Source organism: Amyelois transitella, chromosome 9, assembly GCF_032362555.1.
Source record: "Amyelois transitella isolate CPQ chromosome 9, ilAmyTran1.1, whole genome shotgun sequence".
In the NCBI taxonomy this organism is placed as follows: domain Eukaryota; kingdom Metazoa; phylum Arthropoda; class Insecta; order Lepidoptera; family Pyralidae; genus Amyelois; species Amyelois transitella.
Genome location: NC_083512.1, coordinates 3,809,967 through 3,822,689, shown reverse-complemented (window position 1 = coordinate 3,822,689; position 12,723 = coordinate 3,809,967). Strand labels below are relative to the sequence as shown.

Genomic DNA, 12,723 nt, shown 5'->3' with positions numbered 1-12,723 from the left:
GTCAAGCTTTTTGTATTAATTCATTAAATTTATATCTCTTCCAGCTGATGTCCGCGACTTCGTCCATCTTCATCTCTATATATTTTACTTATATCTCTTCCAGCTGATTTTTATGTTATCCCAATGTTTAAACTGTATATTACTGCAAAGTTTCATGAAAATCCGTTCAGTAGATTTTGCGTGATACTCTTTTAAACATATACACATTCAAAAACAATCTAACAAACTTTTTCATTTAAAATATTAGTAGGACAGGAGAGTTTAGTAAATTTTTAATGGTTATATTCATGTACGATTTAGTATGCAATAAAATAAGTAATAAAATGAATGAAATAAATAAAAGTGTTAACAATATAATATAACAACACATTATTACTATTTTGTTAGCAACATATTAAAATTATGCATTACATCACAGATTATAATATAAATGTAACTACGATAACATGACATATACACGTATATGAGTTTAGATAAATCATAACAGTACTTAATTATAACATTATTATTTGATAACATCTGAATTAATTAGCATGCTTAATGTGTTATACATGTGAAGTAAGAAATGTGTTTCCACTTTATGTAAAAGAATAAAAAGTGTGCGAAATTAGTACACAATATTATATCTTAAAAACTTAAATGACATGACCTTACGGGGTAGATAGAGCCAACAGTCCGAAAGAGATTGAAATACCACAATCAGCTCTATGATTTAAAAAAAATTGAGAATTTGGACTGGAATTCAAAGTTTTCCATTACACTACTACGTTATGATATTCTAGATAGACTTACACAAGTCCCAGAAGTATCTAACTGGTAATTTGATAATTAAATTCGAACAACAGGATCCGACCCGTACTATAATATTTTACGTACTATTTACCTTAAAAATTATTGTGCCGTGTGGTTCCCGGCACCAATAAAAAAAAAAGAATAGGACCACTCCATCTCATTCCCATGGATGTCGTAAAAGGCGACTAAGGGATAGGCTTATAAACTTGGGATTCTTCTTATAGGCGATGGGCTAGCAACCCGTCAATATTTGAATCTCAATTCTATCATTAAGCCAAACAGCTGGACGTGGCTTATCAGTCTTTTCAAGACTGTTGGCTCTGTCTACCCCGTAAGGGATAAAGACGTGATCATATGTATGTATGTAAAATTATTAAGTGTTAAGAAATCTTCTGTGGCTGTTTATTCTGTGACAATAATGTCAATGACACTATATAGTACAGGTATCCGTAACTGACATCGATGTAGAAAGTTGTTTATATTCAAATTAGGTTGCCCAACTCCATTGTTGTAACCAACTTCACTTATCAATCGATAAGTTCACATAATTAGCCGTTCATCGATAAAATTAATTCGGAATTATTTTTACCGATACTTACTCTAATTAGGTACGATGTAAAAATTTAAAGTGTTATTTCGATTACTGGTTAATATTGTTTGTTTTTTGGATATCAGCAAATATTTTTGAGAAACAGCAGTTTTTATTTTATTTTCGATCATCTTGTTAGAAATGTTTAAGTGCTCCATGTGCCCATTCTATTGGCATACCAGAAAGCGTAGGTCTTATTAGAATGATTCCTATTTTTAATACCTTCAAATTTCCTCCATATTCTTTTCAATCCACGACGCATACTCCGAAATCCTAGTATACACTCCAGGGTAAACGCTATCAGCGCAGCCTTCGCCCCATGAGACTAAACCAACCAAATGGTCTTTGGCTACAAGAGGCCCCCCGGAATCTCCTTGACAAGCATCTCTTGATGGGTCTGATGCTCCCGCGCAGATCATTCCAGAAGTAATTCTACCGATTCTGAGGTATGCTCTTGCGCAGGTTTGCTGAGAGACTATGTTGACTTTAGCAGCAAGGAGTATTGAGGATGATGCACCTTCATACTGAAAACAAAGGATACAGAAACCATCAGAAAATATTTTGCTTTTTAATAAGATTAAGTAGCTTGTATTTTTATTCTTACTTCACAACTTTGATGAACAAAAAAAAAAACTCAATAAAAGATTGTAAATAAGTCACATAAAAAAGTTACATTACTTTAAGTGTACAATTTGGTAGCAAATGTCATAACTAAAATCATAAAATATTCAAACACTGAAATTATAACTACTTAAAAAAATTATATGAAATACAATGCGAAATTTTGACTTACTGCTGTTGCACCAAAGCCGGACACAATAGCTTCAGTACCGTCTGGTAAATCAAAATTTGAAGGTGCAAATGGTACAGCACTGACTGACTGACTAGAAGCTATAGTAGTTGCAGTTACCAATAGTACAATATCATTTTCTAAAGTAGACTCTGAGTAATCTTCATGGAGTATCACCCTGGACACATCGTAAGATCTTCCGCCAGAAAGGCGATTTGATGTGCCAACAACCACTCTTAGAAGTGATGGATCAGACACGTAACTGAAATGTGTACATTTAAATTTATAAAAAAAGTATTCAAGAGAGTCCTACACGTATTTTGTAGAAAGTTTTTAATTATTCGACTGTATGTTGTAACATTAAAAAATCTTTTGGACATATTGACAATGTTAAGGGAATATAATCAGAAATAAAAAACGACTGGTTAACTTTATAATCATAGGTAAAAATTAATAGAAACTACTATCTCAGAAATTATTCTAATAATTCTGTAAAAAGAGCAAGAAAGAAGAACTTATTTTACATCACTGAGGTACATCTTACTTGACGGCACAATGACCAGCTGATAAAACTGCTTTCGTGCCAATAATTACTGCTCCACAAGTATGTGCCCAACCAGATACTACTCTGCGCCTCAGAGTCGCTTGATAAGGAACTTCTGATATATCCACAGCATACCCATTGACTATTCGTGAAGACTGGCTTTCTAATTCATGATAAGGTAATGTTGTTACTAAATTTGAGAAAGCTGTAACAGAAATTTAAATTGATAAATGATTTCAGGCAAAGTGACGATGGTCCTGATGAAACTAAACTTAAAGATATGAAATAGAATCAAAACTCACCAACAAATAAAAATATTCCAATAAATAACTGCATATTTCAATTGTTTATTGTAGACTAAACATTGAAAATTTAGATCTCGGTCATCACGTCGGTATTGATAAAAACTATCTTTGATAGTCAAGATCAAGTGGTTTATCTCAAGACAAGAATTTTGTCAACGACTTAATGCCGACATACTTACTGAATTATGGGTGTTTCCAAATCAAGTTCTTAGGGTATGTTAATCAAGAACCATGCTGATCTTGAGCGAATAAAAAATATGTAACTTCTCGCGAAAATTGTATAAGTCTATCAAAAGAAGACACTAGAGAATATTTTAAAGCGAAGGAATCTCATAATTTTTTATTACATTTTTGAGCATAACGCGACCTTTGAGACTATACAGACTAGTGACTCTGTTTCCCCCGTAAGGGATATAGACATATTGTGTGTGTTAATAACAGTTGACTATGACAGTTGATCAGTTAATGAAACTCATCAATTTGGACGAACAACAGTTCTATTGAGTAATTAAAATGACGTACTAGCTCTTCGGTATTTTATTGAATCAATAAGTAGTTATTACTCGCAAATTATTAAATCCTTACCGACTTCAGTCTTTAACATCTTGAAATCATTTGACATTGCTCTTTTGTTCTTAGACCTTTGAATCTTAAGTGGCAAGAACATTTGTAGATGTAAGTAGATTATTCCAATTTCAATATGCGTTTCGCAAAAGTGTTTCTGTGATTTTGATATCTTTGACAAGTCTGGTATTTACCAGCGTCAGAATATTTGTTACAAAAATAAATATTGGAAAAATCCTTTAACTGGTGGGTTTTCCGCAGAGAGTGTTTGAATAATAAATTTTGAAATTAGTAAAGTTAAAATCTTAACGGTAATATTTTTCTTTTTGTCTGGTCTGGCTACTCTTGGTTTTCAACCTCTGGAACATGATCTTGGATTGGGCAAGTCAGGTTTTTTTCACAAAGCAATTTCCGGCTGAGTTATCCTTGCACATTCAACAACTGTTCAATGTGCAAGTTTTCTCTGTTTTCTCCTCCTCCACTGAAAGAGGAATCGGTTAGTACTCAAACTAATATAATATGTACCTCAGGAAAGGGTTATTGGCGGAATATGGATTTGGACTTCGGCATCATGTTTTTATTTATTTGAGCATCTTAATAGTTCGACATCCTTCTAAAATTACAATGTTAGCGAACTGTTTTGTTTCAGAATCCTGGGTTACGTAATTCAATTAATAAAAGTTCTTTGCTTGCCCTATTTAATGACCAATTGAATTGAACTCAAAACGGAGCGTAATAAGCTTATTGGGCAAGATAAGATAGTGTTCATTAAATCAATAGAAAGCAGAGAGCGCTCAAATAAAATATAGAGATAACGGAAGTATATCTGTTTTTCTGGACTTCAGTCTGACCTAAACTGACAGAAAAATAGAAATTGTATCTAAGTGTAAATACTTTAGGAAAGTAAGGCTGGGATTCTTCTTTAGGCGATGGGCTGGCAACCTGCCACTATTCATGAATCTTGAATCTACCAATAAGCCATCCAGCTAAACGTAGACTTATTGTTATTGGCTATCTTTATTCTTCTTTTTCTTACATATATACATACAGTCATGTTTTTATCTCTTACGGGGAAGACAGAACACATTTGCCCAAAAGAAGAATCCCCAGTATAAACTGGGGATATAAGGCTATACAGCCTTCTTAAGAAGTTACTTCAATTTAACACATGTATGTGTTCGTTCAATTGATTCATATAATTCATACAATTGAAAATCATTTGGTTCGCTTTGAGTTGTTTGTATCATTTAATTATTACCGTTTTGATTAAAAAAAAAGTTTTACTTAAAACATTTAAACTGGTTTAAGGTGATTCAATAATTTCTCCTGGTATACATTATAACAATGAGGAAGCTATTATTGCCATGGACACTCCTCCGAACACTCTTTATTTTGTTTTCAGAGCGCATGGGAGTGACTCCCACGCATACATTCCAATGGGAGCCAAAGACCTTTCGTTTCCTGGATCATAGTATGAAATAGTTCAAATTGTTTATTTTACTACCGTTATTTGGTTGAAGTACCCGATGCTTAAGACATTTTTAATTAAAACTGTTTTATTACTCCCTAAAGTACTTATTTAATTAAATATTTTGATGTTATCAACAAACTCCATTAAAATAATAAAAAAAAAATTGCCAGCTTTTGATCTTATTTTTATATATATTCTATTTTCGTCTATATTTTTAAGTTTTTTTTTTAAGTAAAGGCTAATAAATTTTGATTCTATCATTTAGCATACAGCTGAACGTGGCCTCTGTCTACCCGGCAAGGAATATAGACGAATGTATGATGAACTATATTTAACTGATGATTTATTGAACTAGCTTATACCCGCAGCTTCGCCTGCACGAATTTAGCGCAAAATTAGAAAAAAAAAAATTCGCAAATCCCACGGTAACTTAAATTCTTGCCAGGATAAAAAGTACTTTGTCCTTCTCCAGATGCTAAATTGTATATACCCTAAATTTCAAGAAAATTGGTACAGTGAATAACGCTTGGAAAGACAACAAACAAATAAACTAACTTTCGCATCACATATTTGTTGTGTTTAGTATTGAACAATCCAAAAATCTGCTTTGATTAACGAATAGACATACGTATACAGAAAGCATCAATACAAGAATTCAAACACAAGAAGACTATTAAAGAAGTAGGCTAAAAAATAAAGTAAATACAAAAAATGACCCACTTCAAGTAGGTCAAATGTAATCATCACACTATATTTGGACAGTTTAAAAAACAAAAACTCCAGTATCGATTGAGATATCAATCAAAACAGCCAAATATCATTTACATTCACTGCTTTACGTAATCAATCTACCATCAATCATTGACACACATAAACGACATCTATAATTAAATATTAACATTACTATGATATTAGAGCACAATTCCACAGTTACATGTGTCACACACGACTTAATTTGGTTGCTAAGAAGACAATAGAAATACGAGTATCGGTAAGGTTCAATCTCTTCATATAGTTGTTATATTAATAATAAAAGGAAGATGATAATACAGTCGGTGGATTAACAAAGTAAAAACAGCTTCTAAAACAACGCTTTGGCTTGATAAGGAAGGGTCTTTCAAACTTCTCGGAACCATTTAAACATAAAGATCTAGGCGAATCAATAGGGTACCTTCTAAAAAATGGATCAAGAAATCGGCGGTTCTGAAAAACAAAGACTAATAGACTGTTACCACATAATTTCCAAAAAAACAATTAAGGAACTCATGTTGTACACTTGAGAAAAAAACAGGTCCGTAAAATAGTGAAGTTGTATGTTATCAATTTTGCCTTATAAAACAAGTTTAAAATGGTTGATTAAGGCTATTCTTTTTGTTTTGGTCGTTTGCACGTAACCATGGAATCGGACCTTTAATTCGTGTGCGTCACCGTTCAACCGTGAAGGACGCCAGCGATCTTGCGATTGCATTGATCGCTTATGTAAACTATTGTTTTATAGAATGCTAATAGTTGTAAAGATCATCTTTATATTTTATCACACCTCTTGTTCGTTAGGGTGCGTTCACTCTGATTAAATTTCAATTTAGGAGCAATAAAGCATACTATCCTAGAGTACCAGTACTAATGTCGAAATTAACGTACAAACAGATAACGTGCTTTTAATATTAATTATTTGCATTAAGATAAATTAATATAATTTCTAGTCTACCACTTCCTCCTTACTTATTAAACATCTTTTAACTAAACCATAAAAACGATTTGAAAACACAAATTACTTGTGTAATTGCTCGCACATTATATCGTACGTCACTATTGAGTACATGCCTTGAATATTTATTATTATAACCTTTGTGCTAGAATGACATACTTATAGTGCTATGTTGGATGTTCCGCATACTTAACTAATTACTTTGTTACTACACACAAATCGTAAATTATTTTTTGATGTGACAAAAGACGTGATTTTCTAAAAGTACTATATACTTGTTTTAAATTTTTAATTTATGTTAAAGAATTGCTTATTGATTTATATAAACCAATTTTGTATATACTATTTCAATTAATAACTCATAGGTTACAACCATTTTTAAAGTTATAACAGGTTTCACTAGAAAACTATCATAAATGGCTATTCACTTTATCTAGGCCGTAAGACAAGAAGACGTGATATCACGTTTGTGTGTGTGTTAGTTCAGCCAAATAATAGTTTTCGTAACACGATTTCGTTAATAACATTGCAACTTAAAAATCACGGTCAAATCTTTGTTTCCATTAATTTGCATACAGAATTACGATTTTCATGTGCAACTAAGGCTTGAATTATCCAGTCCAGTGGAGCGACGGTTTCCTATTTGTTCTCTGCTATTGTGCTTCTACTTGTATCGAGGTGGGCTGCGTAAAGAAACACGTGTTAGATAAGAACATACATACATGCAGCGCCATCCGTAGCAAGAAATGCGCGACGCTGTCCGCGCGGAAAACTATCACCGTTTCGCTTTTTACATACATATAGTCACGTCTATATCCCTTACGGGATAGACAGATCCAACAGTCCCGAAAAGACTGAATGACCACGTTCAGCTGCTCGGCTTGATGATGGAATTGAGATCCAAATAGTGACAGGTTGCTAGCCCATCGCCTACAAAAAGGATCGCAATTTTATAAGCCTATCCCTTAGTCGCTTTTTACGACATCCATGGGAAAGAGATGGAGTAGTCCTATTCTTTTTGTTTTGGTGCCGGCAACCACACGGCTTTTCGCCTTTCGCTTTTTATTATGGCTTTTTATAAAACGGGACAGCGATAGTTATTCGCGCGATAAAAACAGCGTCGCGAATGCTATGCTACAGGAGTACATTCACGTCTTTATTCCTTATCAGGTAGGCAAAGCCGACAGTCTCGAAAATACTAAACGTGGCCTACGTTCAGCTGGATGAGTTATTGATGGAAGTAAAACTCAGTTTTCCTTTGTAATATAAAATTTAATAATTTACAAATAGATTGAAAGTACAAGTAAGTATAGATACTTATCTATACTTATAATAAATCTGTAGAGAGGTCAATTCTGTACATTGAATATATTTTCAAAATAACTATCAGGGGGTGATTAGTGATCGATACTGATGCCAAAAATGCAATCAGTAAAATTTTTGTCTGTCTGTCTGTCTGTCTGTCTGTCTGTCTGTCTGTATGTTCTTTATAGAAACAAAAACTACTTGACGGATTTTAACGAAACTTGGTACAGTTATTCTTTATACTCCTGAGCAGGTTATAGTATACTTTTCATTACGATACAATCAGAAGGAGCAGAGTAGTGAAAGGAAATGTTGGGAAAACGGGAGAAGTTACTTGATTTTTTAAGCTTCCGTCGCGTTTGCAGCCTTAATGCTTAAAGCTACAGCGAAACTATGTATTACGGAAATATTCTAAATAAAATTATTAAAAAAATATCCCAAGACAGCATAAGTCTCTCTGTTATGGTTGACTCACAATAACACGTGTAATGCCTAATAGCTTAGCAGTTCGGAGATTTCTGATTATATTTCTATACTCTGACGTTTATAATACCAATAACACTTACACTCATTCGTAATTCTTAAAAATTCATATAAATACCTATTCAATAAAAAAATAAGCATCGAAATTGGTATAGAAACACCAAACTTATACATGAAATGAAATACGCTAACAAGCCATCGCGCGTAAATACTGAATTATTTTTGCGTAACGGTTGCCGCGCTCGACGCGTCTCGCGGCGGCAGGGTATAAAAGGGGCGAGAGGCGAGTGCAAGCTTCATGACCAAGGCAGCCAGGGGAAGACTTCACGCAGTTCTCTCCTTCAGCCTCCCCCTGAGGACGAAGCTCGGGATCTACCAAACGTACGTCAGATCCCGCCTTACGTACACGGCCCCGGCGTGGTACGCATACTGCTCTGAGACCAACAGGCGAAGACTCAGAAGCCCAAGAGAACCAAAGTCTCAGAGCAGTCGTCGGAGCCCCGCGCTACGTGAGGAACTCGACGATCCTCAGGGACCTGAAGTGGGAGAACCTAGATATTCGAGAGGGCAGACGCGTCATCACACAGTCACCTGCGCGGCATCGCGCCGCTCCACGCCCGCCCTCCGGGCCGTCGTGTAAAACCGCCCTCGCTGCCTTGCGGCAGACGTCGTCGACCAGTGACGGCGCCGCCGCCGATGGGAACTCCCAGTGTATGAAGACGCGAAGACCCAGGCCGCCACGGCCGCCCCATCGACCTGCCTACAGTCGGAGGCAGCGATGATGCCATTGAAGAGGGCCAAAAGCCCTCACCAATCTACTCCGACTCCCCTAAGGGAGTATGGGAAGACCCGACGACGGCAAGACAGTATTGCACAGGCGTTTCAACTTTATTTTCATTTCTTTTTCTTTTGTAAGTTGTAGGTACATATTTCTGGTTATACATACATACATACATACATAAAATCACGCCTCTTTCCCGGAGGGGTAGGCAGAGACTACCTCTTTCCACTTGCCACGATCTCTGCATCTCTAGATCTTCTGGTTATAATTCTATAAAAATATTTTTTTTTAGTTTAAATTGGCACTTAGATTAATCTATACTAATATTATAAAACTAAAGAGTTTGTTTGTTTGTTTGAATGCGCTAATCTCAAGAACTACTGGTTCGAATTGAAAAAATCTTTTTGTGTTGAATAGACCATTTATCGAGGAAGGCTATATAACGTCTAGCTGTAACTATTAGGAGCGAAGAAGTAATAAAAAATGTGAAAAAAAATCAGGGAAGGAGCATCCTTGAGGGCTTCAATGATGCCCAAAATAGCTATTCCACGCGGACGAAGTCGCAGGCACAGCTAGTTGAGAATAAATGTTAATAATACATTTTATTGAGATTACATGTTTGTAGAAGTACAATCTTCAGTTCAATACGAACAACATATAAAAAAATTAAATATAATCATTATCACTTTTGTATATCATTTATGCTCAAAGAGCATTCCGAACTCAGTTTCAGCCTTATCACATTGTCTTTGGTTGCATAAATAATAGTGTTCTCTCCTTCAATTGCCATTCCGTATATATTATTTTCCTCTAATATTTCCTTAATTTTGAGTTTACTATCCACAGAGTACAAACCAAAAGGTGTGGAAAAGAATAAGTTACCTTGAGAATCGCTAGTAAATGCATTAACAATATGATCGCCCGCTTGTAAAATAACTTCATCGTCTTTCTTATACACGAACAATCCTGATGAGTTGGAGAAGAAAATATTATGATGATTATCTACGCCCAAAGTCAGTGCTCTAGTACCATCAAATTCTTCTATTTTCTTAACGACACCATCTTTGTACACGTAAGCGTTCTCTTTTGGATATGTAGTAAAATATAATCCGTCTTTATAGAACATTTGCCATATGCCTTCTTTAGTAATGTCAAGCGGAACAGCCTTCTTAGTTTGGTAATCAAATTTGGAAATACCAGATTCGGTGCTACCAATGTAAACAATATTATTATTAACATCTACTGCATGCGCGAATCCACCACCATTAACAGGAATCTCTTCGTGATGTTTAGTTTTGAGATCTAAATAAACGGATTTAAATCCTTCACCGAGTGTTTGTATAGAATAACTGAAGAATAAAGTGTTTGTTGCAGGATCAATGGCCAGTTGATAAGGGCTGTCGTATCCAGTCACCAGAACTTCTTTCTCAAATTTATAATTCTCTCCGGTACATTTTCGTCCAGTTATTATTTCGGCTTGACCAAAGGCAAGCAAAGCTAGACAGTAGAATATCTTCATCTGCAAAAAAGAAAGAAAATATTTAAACTTCTTATTGCTATACCACCTAATGAATACAAAATTTGTTTGTTGATAAGAACACGAATGAAGTTAATTTTATTAGAAGTAAATAAGATTTACTTAGTACTCACGTTTGCACTGTAGACACACAGGAAAATAACTAATTAATAATTACACTCTTCATAAATACACAGCTATAATTCCATAGGTCAAAATGTTATCACTATCAACCTTATACTGTAACATTATTAACTTTCACTGTTTTATTCTGTATATCGATACCATTCAATAAATTTACTGTAATTTTGTTTGTTCTGTTGTTATAAAAAAAACTTAGTTTGTCCGTATTGAGGAATAAATTAATTAGATCTATATAGGTATTTTTTATTGACAGATAACGCATTGGAAAAACCATAGTTGTTTGAATTAACACACTGATATTATACAAGGAAAGTAATTAGTAAATTACGTCAAAAATGTTTGCTTAGCATGCATCACTTGTTAAAGAAGTTTTTTCAATTTATTGTTTGTTATTAAATATTTTTTTTACAAAGAAATAACTGGACAAATGCTAGTCTTGAATAAAGTCAATGCATCTCGCTATGGATGCATGCAAGGTCATCTTATAATTGTTTATATTGAGATTAACGTTTCCACTTGTGCAGATGATTGTATCTGTACCTTTTGTTATGTATATAATAATATAAAAAACTTATGTGGAAGGTAATATGTATATTTAAATTTGTAACTAGTTTCTGCTGTAACCGTTCAACCACCGATGATCCTCCCTGTACTAACATACAATATAATTAAAACTCTGAAACCGTTTCCTAATAAATACATACATTTGAATATAACTAACGACGTCTTTATTCCTTACGGGGTAGACAGAGCCAACAGTCTTAAAAAGATGGAAAGGCCACGTTTAGCTGTATGGCTAAATGATGGAATTGCGATTGAAATAGTGAAAAACTGCAAGCCCATCGCCTGAAATAAGGGAACCAAAATTTATTAGCCTTTTCAATGATTGTTAATTATTGACATACACAATTATCAAAGCTCCATCATGTAACTTGGCATTTATTCATTTCATAATAATAATTACCAAACTATTATTAGTTCTTATTCTAAATAATTAATACTAACGTTATGTAAAAGGTGTTTACAATCTCCATTACATTTAGTTACATGTTAATGTCTTGTAAAAAATGTATGTTAGCTTCAAATGATCTAATATTTGCATGCCACTGTTTAGCTAGTCACAATCCAACTTGAATGACTAATGACTGCGATTTGATGGTCTCATTGTTGGCACAACGGTACGAAAATACAGAAAAGTAAATCGTTAGGTATATTAAAGTGATGATTATTGTATTGCCGAACTATCTATATACATATAGAAGAATACAGACTTTTCCCCAAACCAATGGGAACCATTGTTGTTACCGGAATGAAAAGTACTATATGTTCTTATTCTAATTTTACATACAAAAATTTCAAGAAAATTATTTCGTAAGTTTTAAATGTGAAGAGACAAACTAACTTTCGCATTTGTTACGTTCTTGGAATTGGGATTTATTTGAAGCACCATTGCAGGTTTTACGAAGTTTTCCTTTAATACCTACAACGAAATTTACCTTAATTACAACGAAGTTTTCCTTTAATACAACGAACATACATACATACATACATATGACCACGTCTATATCCCTAGCGGGGTAGACAGAGCCACCAGTCTTGAAAAGACTGATAGGCCACGCTCAGCTGTTTGGCTTAGTGATAGAATTGAGATTCAAATAGTGACAGGTTGCTAGCCCATCGCCTAAAAGAGGAATCCCAAGTTTATAAGCCTATCCCTTAGTCGCATTTTAC

General features: G+C 34.2%; 2 protein-coding genes across 2 annotated transcripts; both read right to left on the bottom strand.

Annotated features, from left to right (window-relative positions):
• Positions 1-328: 328 nt before the first annotated feature.
• LOC106134755 (trypsin-1) lies at positions 329-3,121 on the bottom strand. The gene is made up of 4 exons (XM_013334883.2): positions 3,018-3,121; positions 2,716-2,920; positions 2,175-2,433; positions 329-1,905 (listed from the first exon to the last, which is right to left on the bottom strand). Exons 1-4 carry the CDS (start codon positions 3,049-3,051, stop codon positions 1,606-1,608), a joined length of 798 nt encoding a protein of 265 aa, XP_013190337.1. The 5' UTR covers positions 3,052-3,121; the 3' UTR covers positions 329-1,605.
• A 6,794-nt stretch (positions 3,122-9,915) lies between these two features.
• Positions 9,916-11,067, bottom strand: LOC106134676 (ommochrome-binding protein). The gene is made up of 2 exons (XM_013334775.1): positions 10,983-11,067; positions 9,916-10,851 (listed from the first exon to the last, which is right to left on the bottom strand). Exon 2 carries the CDS (start codon positions 10,849-10,851, stop codon positions 10,015-10,017), a length of 837 nt encoding a protein of 278 aa, XP_013190229.1. The 5' UTR covers positions 10,983-11,067; the 3' UTR covers positions 9,916-10,014.
• Positions 11,068-12,723: the final 1,656 nt, after the last annotated feature.

Coding starts and splice junctions, on each gene's coding strand:
- LOC106134755 (XM_013334883.2), bottom strand. CDS start 3,051: ATGCAGTTATTTATTGGAATATTTTTATTTGTTG. Junction 2,921..3,017: donor TGGAATATTTTTATTTGTTG/GTGAGTTTTGAT, acceptor TTTCTGTTACAG/CTTTCTCAAATTTAGTAACA. Junction 2,434..2,715: donor GCTGGTCATTGTGCCGTCAA/GTAAGATGTACC, acceptor TACACATTTCAG/TTACGTGTCTGATCCATCAC.
- LOC106134676 (XM_013334775.1), bottom strand. CDS start 10,851: ATGAAGATATTCTACTGTCTAGCTTTGCTTGCCTTTGGTCAAGCCGAA.